At 45.9% G+C, this 23030-nt stretch overlaps 2 protein-coding genes across 3 annotated transcripts in view; one reads left to right on the top strand and one right to left on the bottom strand.

Annotated features, from left to right (window-relative positions):
* The window catches only part of EIF4E3 (eukaryotic translation initiation factor 4E family member 3), a 35020-nt gene extending 25502 nt beyond the window's left edge, over positions 1 to 9518 (bottom strand). Inside the window, exons 1-2 of one of the 2 annotated variants that reach the window (XM_071813222.1) lie at positions 5933 to 6340; positions 4866 to 5008 (exon numbers count right to left, since the gene is read on the bottom strand). In XM_071813222.1, the coding sequence (XP_071669323.1) occupies positions 4866 to 4978 (113 nt within the window). In that variant the 5' untranslated portion in view covers positions 4979 to 5008; positions 5933 to 6340. Of the gene's footprint in view, positions 1 to 4865; positions 5009 to 5932; positions 6341 to 9403 lie in introns of those variants that run through there. The other variant, XM_071813223.1, reaches the window with a different exon arrangement.
* A 155-nt stretch (positions 9519 to 9673) lies between these two features.
* Positions 9674 to 12023, top strand: GPR27 (G protein-coupled receptor 27). Its single transcript, XM_065845679.2, has one exon. The coding sequence runs from the start codon at positions 9827 to 9829 to the stop codon at positions 10967 to 10969; it is 1143 nt and encodes a 380-aa protein (XP_065701751.1). The 5' UTR covers positions 9674 to 9826; the 3' UTR covers positions 10970 to 12023.
* The last annotated feature ends 11007 nt before the right edge of the window (positions 12024 to 23030 follow it).

Below are 23030 nucleotides of genomic sequence, written 5' to 3'. Positions count from 1 at the left end.
CTGGAGCTATCTTAAGTGCTAAAGAAAGAGATGCCCAGCAAAGGTGAAGGTCAGAGGCATAAACACAAGAAACCTGATGGACCTCAAATCTAAATTATATGTTAGAAACAAACTCCAAACAGCTTTCTTGTTTCCCTTATTTCCCAGAAAAAAATATCTGCAGTGTGTTTCACATAGATATCGCTTCCCCAAACATGGGAATCCCAAAATAGCATCATCCACAATGCTATTCGGTGTTATATTAAATCAAAAAGAGTGTTATTGGCACTGCATCTGGCATCAGCTTTGATGTGGAATATGAGCTTAAATACTGATTTTTTAATTTTTTTTTTTACAGACATCCCAGTATACAGCTAAAGGAAACAATATGCAAGAATCACATCCTACACACTGAGCAAACCATGTTAGCCTGTACTGCAGAGCAAGTCTGGGATGGAAAGCCTCATCTACCACTGATCTTGTAAAAAACAGAAAAATCCTAAAACATAAATCGCACATAAAATAGTATTTGTATTGGGTTTATGCTTACCTCTTGCAAATTACAAGTTCAACACTGCTCTACAGTTCAGCCTATAGGGATCATTCAACTTTCTGCATCATGCCATCAAATTTGGTACCCGTCCAAGCCAGTAAAGCCAAGGCCCCCTCTGGAAATAAACCACTAGAGGGAGACTGACTTCAGCAATGTAACATCCACAGGGAGAAATCCCTGCACATCATTTGAAAAAGAAAAATCAAGATTCAGATAAAATGTGCTCGCTGTAGCTCAGGTTAAAATGACTCTTTGTGTTTCTTCTTCACAAACAAAAGTGGCTGAAACCAATGGGTCAAGTTTGGCTTCGTTACTGTAAACTGAAGGAGCGTCATGTAAATGGGATCACGCAGTCATGTATTCTACTGTTGGTAAGAGAGGTTAGGGCAACTCTACTAAAAAAAAAACCAACAAAACAAAACCTCACACCAAGAAAAATTACCCCAGCCACTGAAAATACTAATAGCTGTATCCTAGCAACATCACAGATTCCATGTGGACTTTGTTCTGGAGTCTACAGTCTTATTTCATCAAAATTATTGACTTTCTCAAAATCTCTAAACAACCATCAAAAATCAGTTAGTGCTTAAAAATACAAACATTTAATTAGTCATTTTAATAAGAAAAAAAAGAAAAGCAGCATTGCACGCTAGCGCTCCCTTTTCATGGAGCTCAGTTTAGCTCTCTTTGAAGTCAGTAAAAATTCCCAGTTTATGGGTAGCACAGCCAGGTCCCTCATTTGAGAAGGAAAGCTGGAAATGGTCCTACAGAACTTGGTACATGGGGTTTGTTGCTCAGGCTGGACTCACGGATTACATGGATGAAATTTATAGAGCTCTCCACAACCCTCCCAGTCATCATGTCTTTATTGTAAAGGTAATTCAACTGGCATCCAAATGATGTTCAGAGGCTTTCTATAAGGCTTTTGTACCATGCATCTAACCAGTGTCGTTTTTTTTTTTTTTTTTTTTTTGCTAGATTTTGTTTTTATGTAATCACAAAATTTTTTTCAAGATCACAAAAAAAATGTGTAATCCTATTGGATCTTCCCAAAATCCTGCTCCTCTCAGGTAAGAAAATGTCAGGTTTAACACAGCTCTGGGAGGTCTCCCCTCATCAGTTCACTGACGTGAACTTTATTAGATAAAATACAAGAGCAAAAGGCCAAATAAAATGAAACCAGCCACTTGTCTCAAAGAAAAAGCTTTTGCACAAAAGGAACAACTAGGAAAAAAAAGCAACCCAAACAAATAAGCTGTTTGTTACCCTCAACAGCTTGGATGATGACCTGAGGGATCCCGGAGCATTTTGGAGTTTAACTCAGGGTTTGGGCAGGCTCAGAACTTGGTCACAATTTTCACTCAACTCCAAACTACACCACAGATTTTCTGACAGTTTATATCTATTATTTCAAACTCTGCTTCAGGAAGTTAGCAAGACCTTTTACCAGAGGGAAAGTGCTATTAAAATAATAGATTCCTTTTCATCAGCCTGCTCTAAAAGCTCAGTTGATAGCATACTATGGTAAAAAACGTTTATCATGCTTTACTTAGTGTACAAAGTTGGTTGAGAGCCATGAACACTTCTAAATTACAAAACCTTTTTACGTGCTGTTTCTATAGTTCAAAATTAAATGATGAGAGAATGCATTTGTTGAAGAAGCAATTTAAATACAGAAGGGTTAGTTAGAGACTTTCTCCTCTTGAATATGAATCTGGTGATGCTTGATTTGAGTTCCAGACGTGGCACTGAACAGTCTGTACTGTTCAGCGGTGCAGAGCCTCGAGCTGACCTCCAAACCACTGCTCTCAGTTTATCTGGATTATCATCCCGCTCCAACACCCCGGTAAGGGCTTCATCAAACAGAAAATACTCATTTAACTAAGAATTTAGCATTTGAGTTCACAGACTCTGATATTGTTAAATCTTGGAGTTTTAGTCACATTAAAGGTTTTTACATTGCTCATGCTTTCATTTCAACCAGCTGTGGAGGAGGGAAAGGGCCTGTAGGCAAGGAAGGGATACCTGTTAGCACAGAGTGCCAAAATCAGAGTCATTCTGGCTTCAGTGTAAGCTGTGCACAGGTATCAACCAACAGGAAAGGTAATATATAAGGACAATACAGAGGCAAAGAAACCAGCTTTCAGATTTTAATGACTCAAAAGATGGTATCAGAAGGTACTTCAAACATCTCAAATAACTCTCCCTGATGATTAGATGAATTCCAAAACTGCTCCAAGGAGAGCAACTAAACAAAAATTTAAGAGTTGCATACCAAATTATGTTTCTAGCTACACCTTGAAAGAGTGCTGTTGGGCTAATTTATACCTGGGTAATATGGAAAAGCATGGGGAAAAGTAAAATACACAATAAAGATGAAGATGTTTTGACTAGCCAAGCAGATTTTATTTGAAGACTCTCTTTAGCATTTAGTAAGAGTAGCAACTGCAGCCTGTTGACCAGGATTGATGGCAGACACTGCAGAGAGCAAGTAGAGAACCGTAAGGGCTGAATTCACACTAAGCAAGTAAAAACCTGCTTCACAGTGACTTTGAAAGTGAACTTTCAGTTGTGCATTACCTCTTTTTTTTTTACCCACTCAGTTTTCTAGACAGGCATTCACAGTGGGTCTATCTGAAAGCAGAGAAAGGATAGCAATGGAAATAAGTTGTTTCATTATCAAACCAGCTACCTTTTTTTCTAAACCTGCCCACAGTGAATTTGCTGTTGGATGCCAGAGGCTGTTTCACCATGATGAAGGTGGTAGTTTCACCCTGTGGAGATGGTGCAGCCCCTGTGCAGGGACGGCAGTTCGCAAGGGTTGAAGTCGCGCAGGGAGACGTGACAACACAGCATGTAAAGCCCGTTGCTGCCTGTTTGTCCTGCTGCCAGGGTTGACCTCAACCCCTGGAGATGGCTGCAGCACACATGTGAATGCAGGTAATTAGGAATACACTTGCTTATTGCAAGACTTTATAACCCTTCCTGCTAATGAAGAACCTGGGGCCTGAGAAGCACCACAACAGCAGAGCCAAGGCCTGGCAGTGCTCCTAAAGGCAATAAGCTGCTTATCTCCAGCCTAAGGAGTTTATAGCACCCATGTATCTCCAAAAGCTCATTAGCTCCTCAGTAAACAGCTGAGACATTAGATGCACAAGCAGAACAACCATGGTTTGAGGATGCTACAGCACAGATAACACTTCTGGGGTGGGCTAGTCAGTAGCAGGCTGGTTCAATAGCCTGAAGCAATCCCACATATATAAACTGGTGAAAGCCTGATCTTGTGAAATGCTTCTTAGTATCCAGCTTCACTAGCGGGATAACTCATAGGTAAAATTTAGCCCTGAGGAGGGGCTGCACCTGCCTGTTTGGTACCCAGTGGGAGTGGGACCTGGCAGGGCACTGTGTCTTGCAGTATCAGCTGTCATGGCAGCAGGGGAAGCCACATGTCCAGATGTGGTCTAAAATCACATCCACTTCTCTCTTGCCCTGCACTCCTCCAGTTGCTCACTGCCTCCAGGACAGAGGGGTGGGAAGTGCAAGGCAAGCAGATGATCTGTGTCCCACGAGAGAGAGCTACAGAGAAAGGAAGAGAAGAAATAGGAAAATCCATGCCAAGCGAGGTTACCCTGGAGATTTTTAGAGAACTGGCTTTTCCTAACTTTCTCAGCACGTCCGTGGGACTGGATCACAGCTACAGCTCCTGTGGAAAGCCATTGTCATGGATATTTCCTGTCTCACTGCGGCTATTCCCCGTGTCACAGGGGAGCTCTTCCACAAAAGAGCTGCTTCTGAAGAACAGCATGTCACCAACAATTCAGCTGGTTAAGTTTAGCAGAGCCAGTGATAGAAGTGAGCACAAGGAGCTATTCTTCCCCTCTGCTTCTCTTCCTTCTCCATTGAGCAAAGTCTTTAAAGACCAGCTTCCTTTGCAGAAGGCTACAGAACTTTTAGCAAGCGGTGTGCATGGAGGCATTCACAGCCATGATACCTGGGTCTGGTTATTTCCAGTCAAAATAATCTCCTACTCAATTATGGAGAAGAATAGAGAAGCTCAGCCTGACTCACAATCACATGGGGGAAAAATGAGAGGAGTTGTTCAGGTTCAAAACGTTCAGCTTGCTGTGGAGGAGGATTAGTACCGCTGTGGAAGGAGGCTTTCTCTCCCTCTGCAACAACACAGCACTAAGGGATGGAAAAGACCTGAGTCCACTTCCTTGCTGTGCCAAATATACTCCTCCGTTCTTCCCTCCTCCCTTCCCAAGAGACCATATGAAGTATTAAACAGCTAGGAACAAGCCCTTGAAAAATGTGATAGCTAGCTGTCAGATACCTCTTTGCCAGAAAGATAGAGCTATGTGACTGTTTGCCTGCAGATCCTCTGCTGCCATCCAGGAAACCGGGATTCAACAGCAACATTAATGCTCTCACCCACTTTGGCGTCATCTGTACATTTTCACAACTGTGCTAATAGTTCTGTGAACGAAACCACATGCAAAATGCTTCATTAGCGTTTTGCTGAGCACAAATCCAGCCTCTGCTTGCCTATGTTCTTCCCAGCCCAATAGTAGCCCCCAGTGCTCCATCCCTGACCTGACATTCGGACCCTCTGTAAGTGAGAGGTAGGGTGGGAGCTTCCCAGCATTGGTTTAAATCTGTCTTCATTTCACTGGCACGTACCAGCGCTGTGCCCAAGTTACAGAGGGCAAGCATGAGTCCTGTGCAATGCAGTTATTTTGGGTGGTACTGTAAAGTTTGCAGACTTAAAACTTCTCACACTGTTTTCATGGAATCATAGAATGTCCTGAGTTGGAAGGGACCCACAAGGATCATCCAGTCCAACTCCTGCCCCTGCAAGGACATTCATGTTAGCCAGTGCTCAAACATTACCTTAATGTGCCATATTCTGTCATTGTCACAAAGTATTATTGTGATCCTTGTAAACACCCACAAACCTACCTCATTATCTCCTTGCACTCCCTCCTTTGCAGGGATGAGTTACACCGATGCCATTCCCCAGGCTGCAGCCTGACTGTTCACTCCTCCTCCCCCTTCTCTAGGGTTCATATCGGCTCTCTCTCCCATCTCACAGTTGGATTTCAAGTTCCCTTGGAAAAGGGACAGTATTTTGTTTTGCTTATGTAGCACCCTGGTCCCTGACTCACTCTGTTAGGTGCAAAGATAACACAAATAATGACTGTCATCTGGAGAGCTGTCTGGGAATTATAGGAAGCTGGGAAGGAGGATCCAAATCTTTTTTGTGCCAGCATCCGACTCAAGCCCCCATTATCCCTTTCTGCTCCAGACTGACATTTCCAACTCCTTGATTAGTAAGCCTGAAAACTTTTCCTTGCCTGAATTATACGCGATGGCAAAATTGTTTTGGCTGACCGCTCTCACCTGTCTTGCTTCCCAGTGGTGTCTCTGCCATGGAGAGGCTCCAAGTTTGTCCTTCAGGCATGTTCAGACATTTTCTGCTTCTTCTCTTATGTCACATTGGGGATAACACTTTGATTTCTACTGCAGTAGTGCCAAGGGATACAAGATACTTCTCTTTCAAGAAATGTTACACAGAGCTCTCAGACACAAGAACACAAATAACATCACAAATGATAAATAGCTGAGGCTTTGGGAAGAATACTGGTGGCTGGTGGAAAGAAAGCAGTACGCCACAGTATTTGCTTAAGAGTTTGTACTTCAGCTGTCTTTCCCATTCTAGGCAGCAAGTGGAGAACACAAAGAGGCAGGCAATTCAAGTAAAGCACATTGAAAGGTCAGACGAATCCATCTAGCTTGTGCAGCACCATTTTGTAAGCAGAGAACAGCTCTTCATTAAACTCATTTTCTGAAAGTGATTGAAGTGAGAAAGGGAAGTATTAATAGCTTAACACACTCATTACAATTTCTGGAATGTTGGTTGGAGCCTGGTGTTTCGGTGCCGTGCCCAGGAGTACACCCATGCCGTGGGCTGGATGGCCTGTAGCATCCTGCAGAACCAAGCAGCACCGAGGGTGAAGGCTTCGCTGCAGGGGTGTCAGGGCAGTCCCTGCAGCTCCTTTTGACTCTTCGTGGTGGACCCCTCCCCAGGGCACTGCTGTCGGCAGGCTAGAAAAGCTCCTTGAGCAGCACCATGACAGCAGAAGGGTTACTAAATATCCTATTTCTTATTTTTCAGTCAAATACCATAAATCTGGTACTTCTCTAATGTCCAAACTCGGTCTGAGCCTGGGCAAGGATCTTGGTTGAACCTGATGGGGCTGACGCAAAGAGAAGGTGCAGCACCCTGAAGGGCAGGCATGCCTGCATGGGGGCACCCGGCTGGGGCAGGGAGGGCTCTTCCTCTGGCAGGGAGACGAGAACAGGAGCTGGGGTGTCACTAACAGGTAGAATTACACTGGTGGATCTAACCTCATGTTGGCCACGTTGGAGGCAAGGAACCTTGTTTGAAGCCTGTTAAGCCAACACCTGCTTTTTATTTTCCTGTTGCTTCTAGTTGCTCCTTTAGCAATGCACCTCTCAGCAAGCCCCGCAAGTGAACCTGCCCCCAAATTCCTGGCTCACACCACCTACAGCACTACACAGCAGCCCCATCAGGGGAGCAGACCCAGAAAGATGGAAGAAATAGCATTCCCTGCTAGCTCTCCCCTTGCTACAGGTGGGAGAAAGATGAGCTAGCAATTTGCTGCTGGCCTGGCAAGCTAGCAGTGAATTACGGCAGCTCCTGAGCCAGCTCAGCTGCACTGGCGAGCATTCAGGGAGAGGAGAAACCCTACCTGCAGGCACGGAGGAGGGAAGCAGGTGTGTTATTCCCTTTTGCTCACTTAATGGCAGAGATCACAGAGCTAACATGGGCCATAAGGTCTCCTCCACTCCTCTGAGAAGTCAGGTGCCCGCAAGGACAACAGATCCTTGTACTTGTGCTTGGCAAAGTGCTTTGGCTGCTGGCACCCTGCCGTGGGAGAGCCCATGAACAGGGTCCTGTGTTGCACCAGGCGTAAGCGAGGCACATGACATCCCCAGCTCCTCCAGAAAGGCACCACTCCTGATGCTGGTGCACGGGCTGCTGAGGGGACACCACGCACCCATCACTCAGGTCACTGCATGGATGTGAGAAACGCCTTGAAAATTGCACAAAGCACTGAACAACCCGTGGGCAATTCTCTGTCACAGTAAAACCTCAGTGCAAATGAGAAACCTAACAACTGAAAACAGCTCAGATGTACTGGTAGGAAGCAAAAAGCAACTTCAATTATCTGCCACTTTTTTTCTTTTTTTCCCGCTCTGGATTTCTTTGCTTTCCTAATGCTAGTAATAAAGAACAGATACAAAACAGACCCACAGGCAAATGAAATCCTGTGTGTAATACAGATTGCCCCCAACACATCTTCGGGGCAAAGTCTGATTTTGCTTCTACCGCTGTTCAAATGCCAGGAGTTCAGCAGAGCTGCTCTGGATGTCTGGTGGCACAACTGAAGTTTGTGCCTGGTCCCTGTCAGATGCAGTGGCACTTTCTGAAACCAGCCAGAAAGATCTGCTAAAAATCGGGTCCACTGACATCCACTTTTAGGGCTGATGCAGATGATTTAATTGCTATCGTTTCTGGAATGATGCTGAATTTACTGATGGCTTTTAATAGAATACTCAAAAAGGATTTCAGATGTGCCCTTCACAAGAGGACATGAAGGAAACTCAGTAACAGTACAATAATTGCATTAGCATCTCCAGCAAGCCCAGGGCTGCATGGTGGTGCGTGCTTTACAAGGCACACAGAGAGACCTTACTCTACATACAGAAGGATGGCAAAGTGGGAGAGAGAAAGGAAAAGGTTCTGCATGTCACTGCCCTGCATTAATTAAACTGTATTTTATAAGCCTGCACCAACAGTGTGGGTGCAATCAGCAGAAGCTCTGTGCTAGTCAGGCCAAAGGCATTTTACCCAGCACACAAAAAGCTGCTCAGTCCTCCACAGACCTCATGTAACTGAGTCAAGAGACTGGTAAGCACCTGCACGATGCAGAAATGTAGAAAGCATAAATGCGTTTTAGGGACATTTTGCCATCTCCTCTCTCCTTCTGTCTTGTTAGGAACCCCATGTCAGGCCCCAGACCTCAGGCTCCCGACTTGCAGAGGCAGCTTTTCCTTGATTTTCACACTGGTTCACCACGCGAGTTTGCTGCAAACCTCCTTCCCCTGCAAACCTCCCTACCCATCAAGGAACCATGTGCCTGGATGCTCTGCTGCAACAGGCACTACCGGACTTGCCTCCCGTGTGCAGATAGATAAATGGCTATTTGGTATGACTATATCTAACATTGGTGAATGTGACATGGGTATATCACTAATTGCATGGATATATTGGATCGATACACACCTGTGGCAGATATCAATACGTGTGCATATGGGCATATACACACCTGTGTCATGCACATGCACACATCGGCTGCATAAGCGATAAACGGCTTCATCCCTCCGACTCCAGAAGGGGACGCGGGGGCTGTCCGAGGCCACACGGCAGCGGGGCGGCGGCAGCAGCAGCCGGTCACCCCACCCCGCGGCGCCGCCGCGGGGATCCCGCGCTCACCCCGGATGCCTCCGAGCCCCATCGCGACACCCACCCCGCCGCTACATCCTCCGCGCTCCGCCCCGCGGAGGCGGCGGGAGAAGGGCGGGGGCCGGCGGGGCCCCCGGCTGCGGGCTGTTCCGTTCCGCTCGCAGCTCCGCTGCGGCAGCGGAACCTCCGCGCCGCTGCGCGCCTGACTCAGCCTCGCGCTCCGCAGGGGCCGGGCTGCGCGGGGGGCGGAGGCAGGGCGGAGGGAAGAAGGAGGAGGAGGGAAGGGAAGAAAGGGAAGAGAGGGAGGGAGGGGGATTTACCCCATTGTCCTCGGCGGGAGCTGGGCAGCGCCGCCGCCGCTGCTGTGCGCAGGCTCGGCCGGCCCCTCGCCCGGCGCGGAGGAGCAGCTCGCCGGCGGTAAGGGGGTGGCTCCGCGTCGCGCCTCGCCCCCAGCGCATCCCCCAGCCCCATGGGGCGGCGGCGGCGCCGGGCCCGGCCCTAGCGCGGCCGCGGGGCGGGGGAGCCTCATGGCCCGCGGGGAGCGCGGCGGCAGCGCCCCGCGTCGCTGGAGCGGCCGGGGCGGCGGCGGCGTTGGCGGCGGGGGGAGTTCGGGGGCGGCGGGCATGGGGGCACCGGGCGGTGCGGCCCTCGGCCCCGGCGCGCTGCCCCGGCGCTGAGCCCCCGAGCCTGCCTGCGCGGTGCCGCCGAGGAGGACGAGGAGAAGAAGGAGGAGGAAGGACCCGATGGCGAACAGCAGCGAGCTGGGGAGCAGCAGCAGCCCGCACCTGCCTAGCGCCGGCGGCCTGCTGAGCGCCTCCGGGCTGAAGCTGGCCACCCTGGGCTTGATCCTCTGCGTGAGCCTGGCGGGGAACGTGCTCTTCGCCTGGCTCATCCTCAAGGACCGGCACCTGCACCGCGCCCCGTACTACCTGCTGCTGGACCTCTGCCTGGCTGATGGGCTGCGCTCGCTGGCCTGCTTCCCCTTCGTCATGCTGTCGGTGCGCAGCGGGGCTGCCTGGCCCCACGGACCCCTCAGCTGCAAGGTGCTGGCCTTCTTGGCCGTGCTTTTCTGCTTCCATGCCGCCTTCCTGCTCTTCTGCGTGGGGGTCACGCGCTATATGGCCATTGCTCACCACCGCTTCTATGCCAAGCGCATGACGGGCTGGACCTGCCTGGCTGTGGTGTGCATGGTGTGGACTCTCTCCATGGCCATGGCCTTCCCTCCTGTCTTCGATGTGGGCACCTACAAGTTCATCCGGGAAGAGGAGCAGTGCATCTTTGAGCACCGCTATGTAAAGGCCAACGACACGCTGGGCTTCATGCTTATGCTGGCGGCTGTCATCGCTGCCACCCACTTGGTCTACATCAAGCTGCTCTTCTTCATCCATGGCCACCGCAAGATGAAGCCAGCTCAGCTGGTACCAGCCATCAGCCAAAACTGGACTTTCCACGGGCCAGGAGCCACTGGCCAAGCAGCTGCAAACTGGACGGCTGGCTTTGGCAGGGGGCCCACACCACCCACCCTCGTGGGCATAAGGCAGGCCACCCACAGCCACATCAAGAGGCTGCTGGTGCTCGAGGAGTTTAAGATGGAGAAAAGGCTCTGCAAGATGTTCTACATGATCACCTTGCTCTTCCTGCTCCTCTGGTCCCCCTACATTGTGGCCTGCTATCTGCGGGTGTTTATTAAGGCCAGCTCTATCCCCCAGGTCTACCTGACCACCTCAGTCTGGATGACATTTGCCCAGGCAGGGGTCAACCCCATCCTCTGCTTCATCTTCAACAAGGAGCTCAGGGTCTGTCTCCGAGCCCACTTCCCATGCTGCCAAAGTATCCAGAGCACCCAGGGCACCATCCTTTGTGATCTCAAGAGCTTTGGGATGTAGGGGGACTTTTCTCTTTCTAAAAAAGAAAGATGGATATAATTTTCCATATTTCTGCATATGATCTCAAGAGAGTGTGACTTGTGGGGGACATACTAAACCACCACCCAGCACCCAAACCTTAGGCTGTAAGAAGCTATTTTATTTATTTTTCTATATTTTGTGTATGCTCTCTTCAGAACATAAGAAGTTGCTGTCTATGAGAACAGGTACTTGAGCAGAACACCCCTAAACCTTAGGCAGTAAGAAGCTGTTTTTCTTTGTGATTGTGTGGTTTTTAAAAACAAAACAGGGCTCCAAGTTTCTGGTCTTGCTTCTAACGTTTCTAGACATGATTCCAATAGATATGGATTAAGGCCATGACATTTTTTTTGTTTCCCTATTCCTGTCTGTTTTGATAAAGGCTTAACAGTTTTACTCATGTAATATTTGATAAGGGCCAAGACAATTTTATACTAAAGTTATTTTTGATGACCTCAAGAGGTGTTGTTTTATTATCATTTGATTTTAAGCGAAGAACAAGAAGAGGACGTTCCTAATGTGGTCAAAAGTCAGTTTTTGGTGGGAGCTGTTTGGTTCATTCATTCTCAAATGTTTTGAGTATTTGAAGCAGTTACTTATAACTTTAGCTTGACATGCAAACAGTGTAGAACTAATTTCAATTTTCTTGTTGCACTATTCATTTGGTAATATTTCAGAACTATTTGTGAAATGTGGTTTTAAAATATCAACTTTAAAAATTATCAACTATAGCAGTTTTTAAAACCTAGATTGAAATTCATATTTTACTGCCTTTCTAGGAAGTTATCTACAAACCTGGGTAATACTTGTACATTTTGACTGCTTTCTTTAATAAAATATTGAAAACTTTTACTGTATGTAATTGTTTCAGAATGACAACATTCTGCTTTGCTGACAAATAACTTGTGTATGTGGAAGGTTGTATGTCTTGTGTCTGAGTAGATTTCACAGCTGAGGTTATTATGGACAAGCACAATCCTTATTTGCTGTTAGCTCTCAACTTAGGTGTTTATACCAATAAAAGTGACTAAAGCGATTTTTAAGAAGACTTAAGTTCATGATGGGCAACAGGTTTAAATAGCACAATTTTTGTGTCTACTGAAACCAAATTTCTGTTTTAGCTAATTGCTCCTCTGTTAATGATAGAAAAGAGTGAGTAATCATGGATCGCTAATTTTAGTTGGCAGTTTTTTAACATGGTGGCTTGGTTAATACTGTACTCATTTGTAAACTGTTCTTAATGGGTAATTTACATTTATGAAGCATGGCATTTTAACGTACTTTATTGTTCTACAAAAACTACTCTGAAAGTATTTTGAGTGGCAGCCTGATGGCAGGATGCTGACACAACTTTTTAGCCTTTTCAGTGGAAGCTGTCCCTGATGTGCTTTCTTTCTGATGCATCATATAACATTTAAAAAACATTGGTCATGGCAGTGCTGGAGCGAGTCACACACAAAATGATAGGAATAAGCTCAATTTCCATGAAGAAATCTGTGTCTGTTAAAGGAATTCTGTACAGAGTAGTCCAAAGTTGTTAGACATGAACTGAGAAATAGTTGTCCTGACTGAAGTGAGCACAGAAATGTTGGACAGTTAGATTAGAAGAGGGCTGAGGTGGCAGCTCTAGATTTAGGCAGGGAATGAAACTAGGAGAGTCTTCTGGTTTGGTATTATGTCTTGCTTTCCACCCCCAACTCAGATTTGAACACCAGAGAGGCAACATTTCTGGAGTGCAAAAGAAGAAGTTTGCAATTTGGATATAGGTGCATAAAGGTGGGCAGGAGGAGGATAGAGCTGTGCTGGCGCTGCCAGAGCTGGGCTAAGAAATATGACCATGGATGGAGTACCCTGAAAACAAAGTGAGACTTGATTGTAATTTCCAAAGCTGTTTGAAAATACATGTGGTACAGAAGGAAAGCTGTCAAGAACTTCAGATCACAGCAGAAGTTGGTTATCAGTGTTAATTATGTATTCATCCTGGAATATCAGATCATAGCTTAATGCGTCTTAGAGAACAATAGGGTAGAGTTGTGATACAAAGACTTAGGGGCAAGATGTCCATGTTGTTGCTGGGATTTGTGTTCCAAGTATACTTTACAAGCCTGCTTTACTATTAGGTCTTTTCAGCAAGGTTCCAACTTTTGCAGAATCTTATTTCCTTAAAGCTTAAGAAGCTTTCTATGTAGAGGCCTAGAACTCAAATCTTGCCTTCTTTTTCCTGTTCCTGCTGGTACCCAAGTCAATGTTTTCTTTCTCTTAGTCTATTAAAAATGCCTGATATTTTGGCATCCTATCTCTCTTCCAGGCTATAAGTAGTATGGTTATGATTCTATTTAAACCACAGAGATGGGAGAATAGTTATTTTAAAACCTCCTTAAAAGCTGCAAGGACCAGATTTTTCACTTCTAGAAAAATGAAGCAGAAGTTGTATAGTCCATCATATATAAGAGGGATGAAAAAAAAATCACCTTTCGGTGACCTGATGGTTTTATTTAGACTTATCAAGCTGCACTGCTGCATTGAATGCCAGTCTTTGTGCATAGGCATCCCCATCTCAGGGATGACCTCGCTAGATGGGAGAGTCTGGCTCTTACTGAAGATAATGGATGCTTTGCTATCACCCATCAGTGGCAACCAGACCCAGCCTTGCTACAGCAAAAGAATACCAAAAAAGTTAAAAATGCTTATTTGTGTACTGTGCCTTTTGCTTGCCACGTAGCTTTCAGGACTGTCTTGGGACTTCTGACGTACTCTGAGGGCAGAATCAGTGCTGTTTGAAGTGAATTTTATATTTTAGGTAGTTGTAGTATCAAGGCAGATTATAATCCTGGCTACACTAGTACAAAAGAGAAGGAACTCCAGTAGCTTTAATTCAGGGTTAAGATGGCTGTTGAACAATAGGGCTTTATTCCAGAAAATGTGGAATTAAATATCAAGGACAGACACATGGCAGAAAATGAACCAGTACTTGGTACTGACACACCAAGAAATGGCCCATTGCAAGTCTGTCCTGTTGGCTGAGAGCATACCAAGAAAGTATGAAAAACCAGAAAGGGCTGGAGAGGCACTAGAGGATAAATATTCCTTCTGAAATCTGAGAAAAGACAATGTTGAAAAAAAAAATAGCATTTCCAAAGCACAGTACTAGCGTGTTCTCACAGCATCCTTTAGTCTGCATATGGGGAAAATAGGTCATAGAGATTAAATGCTTTGACCAAGATCAGAGAAGGGGTGTCAGAGAGGATGAAAACCTGCTCTGGGTAACAAAATTAGAGAAATAACATTAGGGAGAATGGGTTGAGCAGAGGGAGACACCTCTGATGCTGCTGAGACCTGTGAGGGGTGGCTGCAAGCCTCTGTGCCCTCAGTGCCCATCCAAAACCAGAGCGCTGCTTGTCTCACTCAGAAGTGCTAATGGCTGAGACTCGCTGAAGCTGAGTGTTAATAATTACCTCCCACATCCATGTGAGCAGCTATTGCAGCTTGTTGTGCAAGTCCTGGGCTCACTTGGGAAAACTCAGATGACCTGAACCTCTCTCCCCATCCCCGCTGACCAAAACGCAAAGTACTTGGAGGGTTTGATGAGCTGCATGGTAGCAGGCCTCTCTCAGCTCTTCTGTCTACCTGTGTTTGACCAGAATATAGATTCAGTCTTCGCTATACCCCTCCAGGCAGATGTTTGAGAATTTTCCATATTCTGGGCAACACGAGTGCTGAGTGTCACAGGAAATACCAACATCATCTCCCCCAGAGATTCTCTGCCATCTGGCTCAGAGGTCACAGCGCGCTTGCTTTTGCATAGCTGTGGTGAAGAATTGCAGTTGCACTGATAGCTGCTCTGGAAAAAAATCTTGATTGCTGCTGGCATCTTTACTCACTCACCAGGTATTTAACACATTCCTTGCAAACTTCCCCAGTTAAAATCTACAAGTCAGTGGGGAGTTTTAGCATAAACTTAAGTGTCACACCAGCTTGAAAAATGACACTGGTCTGAAATCTCAACAAGTAGTGGCTGGGGTGACCTCTGATTTAGAACACTCAACACTTGGAGTACTGTGGGGTGCTTCTAGCTCTGCTGTTAGATTTGGAAAGAGTTTGCTAGGAAAGGGACTGAAATATTTGGTCCCAGACAAATTATCTCATTGGGTAGAGGTCTCATTTAGTGGTCATGCTAGAGGTGGAGGATGAGCAGGGGGATGCATAGCCCACAAGCTGTCATCATTTGCTTTTCCAGTACCAGGTCTGCACCAGGGGAGACAAAGCTGCCTCTCAGAATTGTGTGAAGCCAGTAGCCTTGAGGAAAAGGGCATGGATTTAGCCTAGTTTGACAGCAACAATTCTTTCCTGTGGGTCTACCTGGAGGTGTTACAGCTACACCTCTAGAAAGCTGTTCTGCCACATGCTGCCAGACTGCCTGAGACATGTGCTGAGCTCAGAGGAGAGCAAAGCTGGCATTTTCCCACCCTTCCCAGCAAAGGATGCATGGAGTTTGGCTGGACCTCTGCCACTTGCCCCACCCCGTAAAGTACAGTCACCTTGCTCCTTTGTACCACCTGCACTTGCTCAGAATTGCCAACAAACCACCCCAAGAGAAGTGACTCTGGTCAGAGTAATAGACACATGTTGACAGAACGCGATGTTAAGTATCTCAAAGCACTTCATTAACTTAGGTTGAAGATTAGATGATTCTGCGCAGTATCAGAATGCCCCAGAAACCTGATTAGATAGTTATGCTGCAAATAAAAAAAATATTAGAAACATGGCGGGGGGGCTGTTTTCTAATAGGGGTCCCCTAAAGTCCTCAATTTTAACACAGCTTCCTTTATAGTTGCTCAAAACACTGCACGGGCTACAATTAACTCTACTGTGATATGAATTAGAGAACATCTCCCTTGCTACATTGTCTGTAAGCTTCAGAGTATTATAAAGTATAGGACATCTTGAAAAAATGGAGCCATCAGAGAAAGATAGACAAGGATGGTCTCTTAAAAGCCAGAGCTGTGCTGACAGAAGTCTTACCCCAAACCTCCTTTTATGCTGCTGACCTCTGATGCCATTTAATTCTCTGGGGATCTTGTGTAGGTTAAATCCATCAACTGTAGAACTGGTGACCAAGAGCTGATTTACCAACAGGCCTGATACCTGTGGCAGTCTAACTTTCCCTAGAGCTGATGATGCTGAGCATCTCTGGGCCTATTTTCACATGGTACAAGTCATTAACTGCCCCACACCTCTGTATTTTATCTGAAAAATGATTAATTATTCTTACATTTGTAAAGCACAGAACTACTGATGGCAAGAGCAGAGCATTATCATGGGTGAACAATTGCTGACTACATAAGCTTTCATCACTTGGCTTTAAAGTCAAGCTAAGCCTTTAATGCAAGCTGTTGCATTTCTGTATTTCTATTCATGTTTAATGACCTCAGTTCTTGCTCTCTGTCTTTGATCTTGTGAGTCATGTATGGTTGTACTGTGGATGTATTTATCGGAAAGCCACTTTCTCAGTGCCACATTTTTCACCTCTACCACGACCAGGTTGATAGCGCAAAGCGCTTTGTGTAGGAGGCTTTCAAGTTCAAAGCTAGTCTTGCAAGGGCACAGGGAAGCTGTGAAGTCCAAGTTAATTTTCAGCAGTCATCACAGCGCTAATAGAGTAGGCAGAAATCAAGAGATCACCCGGTAAAGAGAAAGCCTGTCCTAAAGTTTCCAAATGTTGTTTACTGGTGTGTCATTAAAAAAAAATCAAAAAATCCTGTGTTTGTGTGAGGATGATTAACCATTGGAACAAATCATCCAGGGGAAAAAAATGGATCTTCCATCTGTGAGAGGTGCAGCGTGAGCCTGTGCACCGGCCCACGGCACACCTGCCCCGCAGCCTGCTGCCTGCCCGGCCGGCACCCTGCACCGGGTCTGGGGCTCAGCCCCAGCACGCAGGGAGAAAAAGGAATCTGAAACACCAGTAAACAGCACCAGAGCCCTCTCTGTCTCCTGGTAATTCACTCTTTTCTTTTGCTAGCTGTTTTAAAACACCCATTTTATCACACCTTATAAATACCAGTGCTTGCTTCTCTCAGAAATTTTAGCAGAGGTAGAGCTAAAATGGCTTTGTCATTAAAAAATTCCACAGGGGGAAACGCAGGAAGATACAGAAGGAAGGGTGGAAGTCTGGGTGCTTTATGACAGAGGGAGAAAGAGGAATGATTTAGTGGAATATTACCTCACTCCATCGAACCACTCAATCTGTCCCCATCTGTCACCAAGTGCTTGCAGGAGGGTGATGGAAAGTAAACCATTGAGTAGCTTGATAGTCGAGTAAATCAACGGGGCTTTTTCCTTTTCCTCCCTCATTAGACCTCGCATGCTCACACTACACAGCAGGTCCCCTGGCGTGCTGTGCCGAGGGAGGAGAGGGGACAGTCCCCTGGGTGCCATAGGTCTGCAGTGGCCCTAGGGCAGAGGGACCAGCTCAGTTGCCCCAGCGAGTGAGCTCCGGCAGAGCTGCAGAAGACATCTGGGTGTGGAGGAAGGCGGATGAATGTGCAATATGTTCAGCCAAGCTGCAGTGTGACTAAAAGGAGAGAACATGGGCACCCGAGCCAAGGAGCCAACAGAATCACAGGCAGAGGTAAAGCTTGGAGCCATGGCATGAAAGCAAAGAGGGACTCGTTTGGAGTGAGCATTGCCAAAGTGCTTGCTGGCAGGGCGATGAAGGACCTGCCCACAGAGCTGCTGGTGGGGACAGAGGTCCTAGTGTTAATTTTCCTCCCCAACAGATCCTAAACTCTCAGCCAGCCAGAGTTTTTGTTACCCTCCGCTTGTGCAATATCTCTCTGAACATAAGTGCTGATGTAAACTAAATCCAAATAGTTGAAGGCTCTGTTGCAATGTGTAAAAAGTTTGTTAGAAACTTCAGGGAGTTTATTCAAACCAGGGTGAGGAGGGAGGTGAAATTATGACACCACTGCAGTCAGGAAGTTTTGCCATTGAATTTGAAAGGGTGAGGCACCTTCCTGTCAAGGTTTCACTGATGTGAGAGAAGAAATTGGGGAGGGGGGGAGGGGGTGCGTATGTGTGGAAATCTACTAATTCGACAGGATGCAGTGAAATTTCTGCCTGGGCTCCAGGGTAGCCTCGAGGAGTAAATAAAAGAGTGCACCCAGCTTCACACTACCTGAAATTAATAGCAGCTTTGCTGGTTTGTGTGTTCTTTGCAGCAAGAGCCACAGCTGCCTGCTTGCCCTGGAAGAGCCCACAAATGTCTGTATTAAGTGACCTGAGTGCACTCACACGTACAAGAGAAAAAGTAAATAAAGAAGGCTCAGCCCTACTCACTTGGCTGGACTCAAGCCATATTTTCAGTCTGCTTCTGAACTGCATTACAGCCTTGGGATTTACAAAGCCGCATTACGTTTAAAACCAGATTTAATCCCTTCCACGTGTTGTGATGCTGTGGTGGAGGCACGGCGCTGGGGTTCTGGAGGCCTGGGCAGGATTCCCAGCCTGGGAAGAGATACACTGCCCATGTGGAGCAATGCAGAGCCCCACGGGGGTCCCTGCGCTCGTATCTGTGGGGAACTGGCAGGGACACAGCTACAGCCCATCCTCCCCATGGCACCGACTGGGACACATCACAGGGACAGTTATGCATCCCAGGAGAGCTCAGGCTGCAGCAGTGTGGGTACATGCTGCATATGGCACAGACACATGTTCTATGTGGTCTGTGAAACTTGTAACCTGCAGACAGGGACATACCAGTAACGTGCTGATGTCTGGTGCCATCATACAAAGGAGCATTGATCCGAGATGCTCTGGGCACTCCTGGCACACAATTAACACATACCCAGTTTCACAGGCAAATTGGGGTTTGCAGAAACTTTCTGTCATTTTTACATCAGGCATGCATTCATTCACACCACCCCCGCCCTCCCTGCTACTAAGTTTTCTTACACTCAGACCTTTGGGAAACCTGTGGCATGGGGGTGTTTACATGTGTGCTATGTGGTTCTATTGTTCACTCCTTTCCTGCACACTTTGCTGTTACCCTGCACTGCGATCCCTGTCACAAAATATGCTGCATCTGCCCTCCCTTCAGTGTGCCAGGCTTACTCAGCTTCAGCCTTTCACATTCAGCCTTTCCCAGCCCTGATGACCCAGCAGAGTTGCCAAAGGCTACCACCGTCCTCTGAGGTGGCTGGAGCATACAGGGGAATCTGCCCTGCCAAATCATTGAGATGTATCCTACTGCACTGCGCTGCATGCACCCAGGATTCTCCTTGAGGAATGACAGGTGATTTGCTGTATGTTTGATGTGCATTCAACTCATTTCCATTCCTGTGCTCAGAATTATTGATTAGTCTAACAGCTGTACCCCGTTGGTTTGGCATTTCCTATCTATGCAATAGAGAAAGGCACATTGATTTTGCTGTTATCAAAATTATCTTGTATTTGCACAGCCTTTTCTCTTCCTGCAATTTTCTAATTCCTTCTGGTAAAACATGCTACACATTGTCAAGATCAAATTCCTGAGACATCTTGTTTAAATCAAGGGATTCTTAGCACCTTCTGTTTCTTTTGAATATCCATCTGTGCAATAATAACAAATCAGAGAGCTACTGGAGCAGGGGATGCATCAGCAAGGACCTCAGCCGGTGGTCATACTTAGCATATTGTGCTGATGAGACAAATTAGCAAACTATCTCTTCACGTAGCACGCTATAAAATTTTCTACTACAGTAAAATTCTAGGATAACAAGAAGCCTCAATTTCCAGCCCAACACAAGAAAATAAAACCAATTCTAGTTCTGTGTCCTACCTTAGATGTCTTCATACAAGTATGTGTTGCTCCATACTGTGCTCTCAACCACCAAGACAACCTTTAACCTCACATCAACTACCTTCATTTCAGCTACTCTTCTTATACAACCAGGGTTGTGGTTAGGGTGACCTCTCTCCTAGGTGAGCACCCATACAGGTTTGAGTCCAACTTGTCACACAATCAGGAAAATCTGGTTTGTTTTACTCTCTCACTCAAAAACTTTGTAACAATTTTTCTTTTAAAGTGACAAAATTTCCCAGGGGGGAATTGTGGGCGAGAGGATGCCTATGAGGCTGAGCTTCAACTGGGTTTTCTCCAGCTCAGCAGCAGAGCTTTTGCTCCAGCCCCAAAGGCTTACAGGTGTGTGCTTGCTCGACCAACTGCACCCGCAAACCCAAACCACCTTGCTTCACCTTTCCTAATAAGCATGTAAGCAAATTAAGGCAGCAACTCATTATATGTGGTGGTGTCCTTTCCTGAAATGGCTCTCTGCTAACCCAATATATGGTAATAAACATGGAAACACCTACAGTTTGCTAGGATATAATAATTATTCTATAGCATATCTGAAATATAAATATTAATATAATATTAAAAATTAATGCACGTGTTTCTGTTAATAATTAATAATATTATTCCAGTATTAAAAAAATTAAACCAAATGTTGACACAGATCTCCTAAGTGGAGTGAATAAAGGAAAGTGTTTAAAGCAGGCTCTCTCTTAACAAGTTATGTGTACTGGAGAATGAGATTTCTCCCTTTCACAAAGGTGTTTCCAGGGCTGTACGGGTTTTATTCTATTTTCTCATCTGATTTCTCCTACAAGGGCCTCTCACCGTCCCTTCTTCCCAGGCAGGTGAGGAAGCTGTTCCTGGGCTGGGATTATTGCTGGGGTGATGCTGAGGCGAAGTGAGCAGCACAGGACTCTGCAGGAAACTTGTCACAGCAGAGCTGGCTCAGGCTGACCACCTTTTCCATCATCCGTGTTGAGTCCAGTTTGCTGTGCCCCTCAAGTCAAAAGCTGGCTCTAGGGAAAAGCAGAGGGGCATGCATGACCATTTACGTTTTTATTAATAAATACTTCTTGTGGTCACTTATTTACCTATTGTCACTGTAAAGCAAAGGTAAAGGGGTTTCCTGCTCCTACTTCCACTGCAGAAAGAAATCAAAGGCATTTTGCAGGTGTGCTTGGGCTAGCAAATCTCTCCTAGGATGAGAGAAAATATAGCTGATTAAGCCAGAGATTAGAAAAAAAAATTGGGATGCAAAAGCTTAATCTTCCTTTCCAAGTGATCTCTCAAAACAACTAACCTTCATTGCAAGTGTCAGTTAATGATAATTAAATTACTAAAAGAGGAATCATGGTACTAATTATTGGCAAGTGAATAGAGTGTGGATGTAGGACAGTGAGGCTTTGCCTTCAGCTCTTCTCCCCAGCAGCTGTGCTCTGGCAGCAGACGGACAGGCTGTGGCAGGGAGGGTGTGGAGAAGCCTCTTGAGGACAAGTCCAGGATAATGTCTCTCAAAGAAACACCTTCCTAATGCCCGGCCCAGGGGCATCTACGGGACATGAGTACTTCATCCTCCTATAGGTGGTGTGAACTTTGAAGTCGTGTAATTGAGGCTGTTCTCATTACCCAGATGAGTGCTGTATCTCACAAGTTAATTGGCACAAATTACAACTACAAAGTTGCTCTGCTTTTGTCTGATAAACTCTCTGAGGAGTTTGGTTTTGCAGGTCTAAGGCGGTCATCAGATATAATTGTCCACACACTTATGATGATAGAAACCAGGGTTATTACCTTCAGTGGAGTCACTGGTGATTTATGCTGATGGGAGATTAGAAGCAAGGCTGGTATTTCCTGCGATGGTTCATTGTTTTGAGCACCATGACAATGTCCTTTGGTAAAAAATGAATGGAGCAAGAGATGGGACACTTTCATATTTAGGCTGCTTCTGCTTTCCTTCTGGGTTTTCCCTTTGAGTCCATGGGATTAAGCTAATTTTACGTTGATAGACACGGACAGAAAAGCAACTCCCAGGCTCCCAGTGCATTCCTCCTCTGCAGACTCACACTGTGTGGGTGCACAGGGTGTTTGGGGAGTCCCACTATTAAGGGACAGTGTCAGGACCAGATATGGGGTTTGTTTTTAAATCCAGGTTATGGGAATTTCTGCAGTGCTCACAGGTCACTGCATTAGCATGGGAATGAGCTGGTCTTTCACCAGCACAATCCAGCCCTTCAGGTTAGAGGTAAGCATCTTTAAGGCTTCAGATCTCATACAGACACTGATCACATTAATGCAAACGATGTATAAATTTACTGTTTGGTGACACCTCAGTCTTACTCTTTTTTCTTTTTTTTTCTACAGGACTTGTGTCTGTTGCCATTTGCAGAGCTGCTGCATCGCCAGAGCAAAGGCTGAAGTGCAATGTATAGGCATTGCAGTGGGAGCCCTGGGGCTGAGCTGGTCAGAGTTGGGAGGATTCAATCCTGTCTCTCAAGACATCTGTTTTTCTAATATGTGCAGGATCCACAAGGATTTGGGCAAATAGCAGATCCAGTTGTCCTTTTCTAACTCTTCAGGAGGCTGTGGAGCCCACGGGAAGGTACCTAGTAAACTCGCTGGGACATTTCTCATCTTCCCTAATACAGGTATTTGCTTTAATACAAGTGTGCTAACTTCTCTCAAACCCCTCATTGTCATCAGCAGCAAAGCACTGGTTGTTGAAAGATGAATGACTTCACTTTTCCAGTTCCAGCATATGTTTGCATGTCTGAGACCAAGAAACGTGTGAAACTCACACAAACTTTCAGAATTCCAGCTCCAGGGACTGACAAGTAAATATGAAGTTGCACAGTATTTCATAGAAAACCCTCAGATTTTATGTTTGCTAGGCTAAAGTTGATCCTTTGAGGCATACATCAAGAAAACCCTCTTGTATTACCTACATCAAGATTCCTCCATCATCTAAGACTGCAGCTTGTTTGAGGAATCCATGCCTTGTAAACTGCTGAGTTTCCCTAAAAGCAGCCAGAGGTATATAATCTTTTGCTAAGCTATCTGTGAGGAGCCCTGCTAGCTTGGGTGAATCGAGTGTGTGATAACAGATTACACTGAATAAAAATGGAAAACCACAATGACAAAATAAAGTTATAATATTAAAATAAATCAAATAATATACTGCCATTATTCTGATACAGAATTTTTACACAGCAA

The sequence above is a fragment of the Patagioenas fasciata genome, chromosome 10 (assembly GCF_037038585.1).
Source record: "Patagioenas fasciata isolate bPatFas1 chromosome 10, bPatFas1.hap1, whole genome shotgun sequence".
Taxonomy (NCBI): domain Eukaryota; kingdom Metazoa; phylum Chordata; class Aves; order Columbiformes; family Columbidae; genus Patagioenas; species Patagioenas fasciata.
This window is presented reverse-complemented; position numbering and strand designations above follow the sequence as displayed.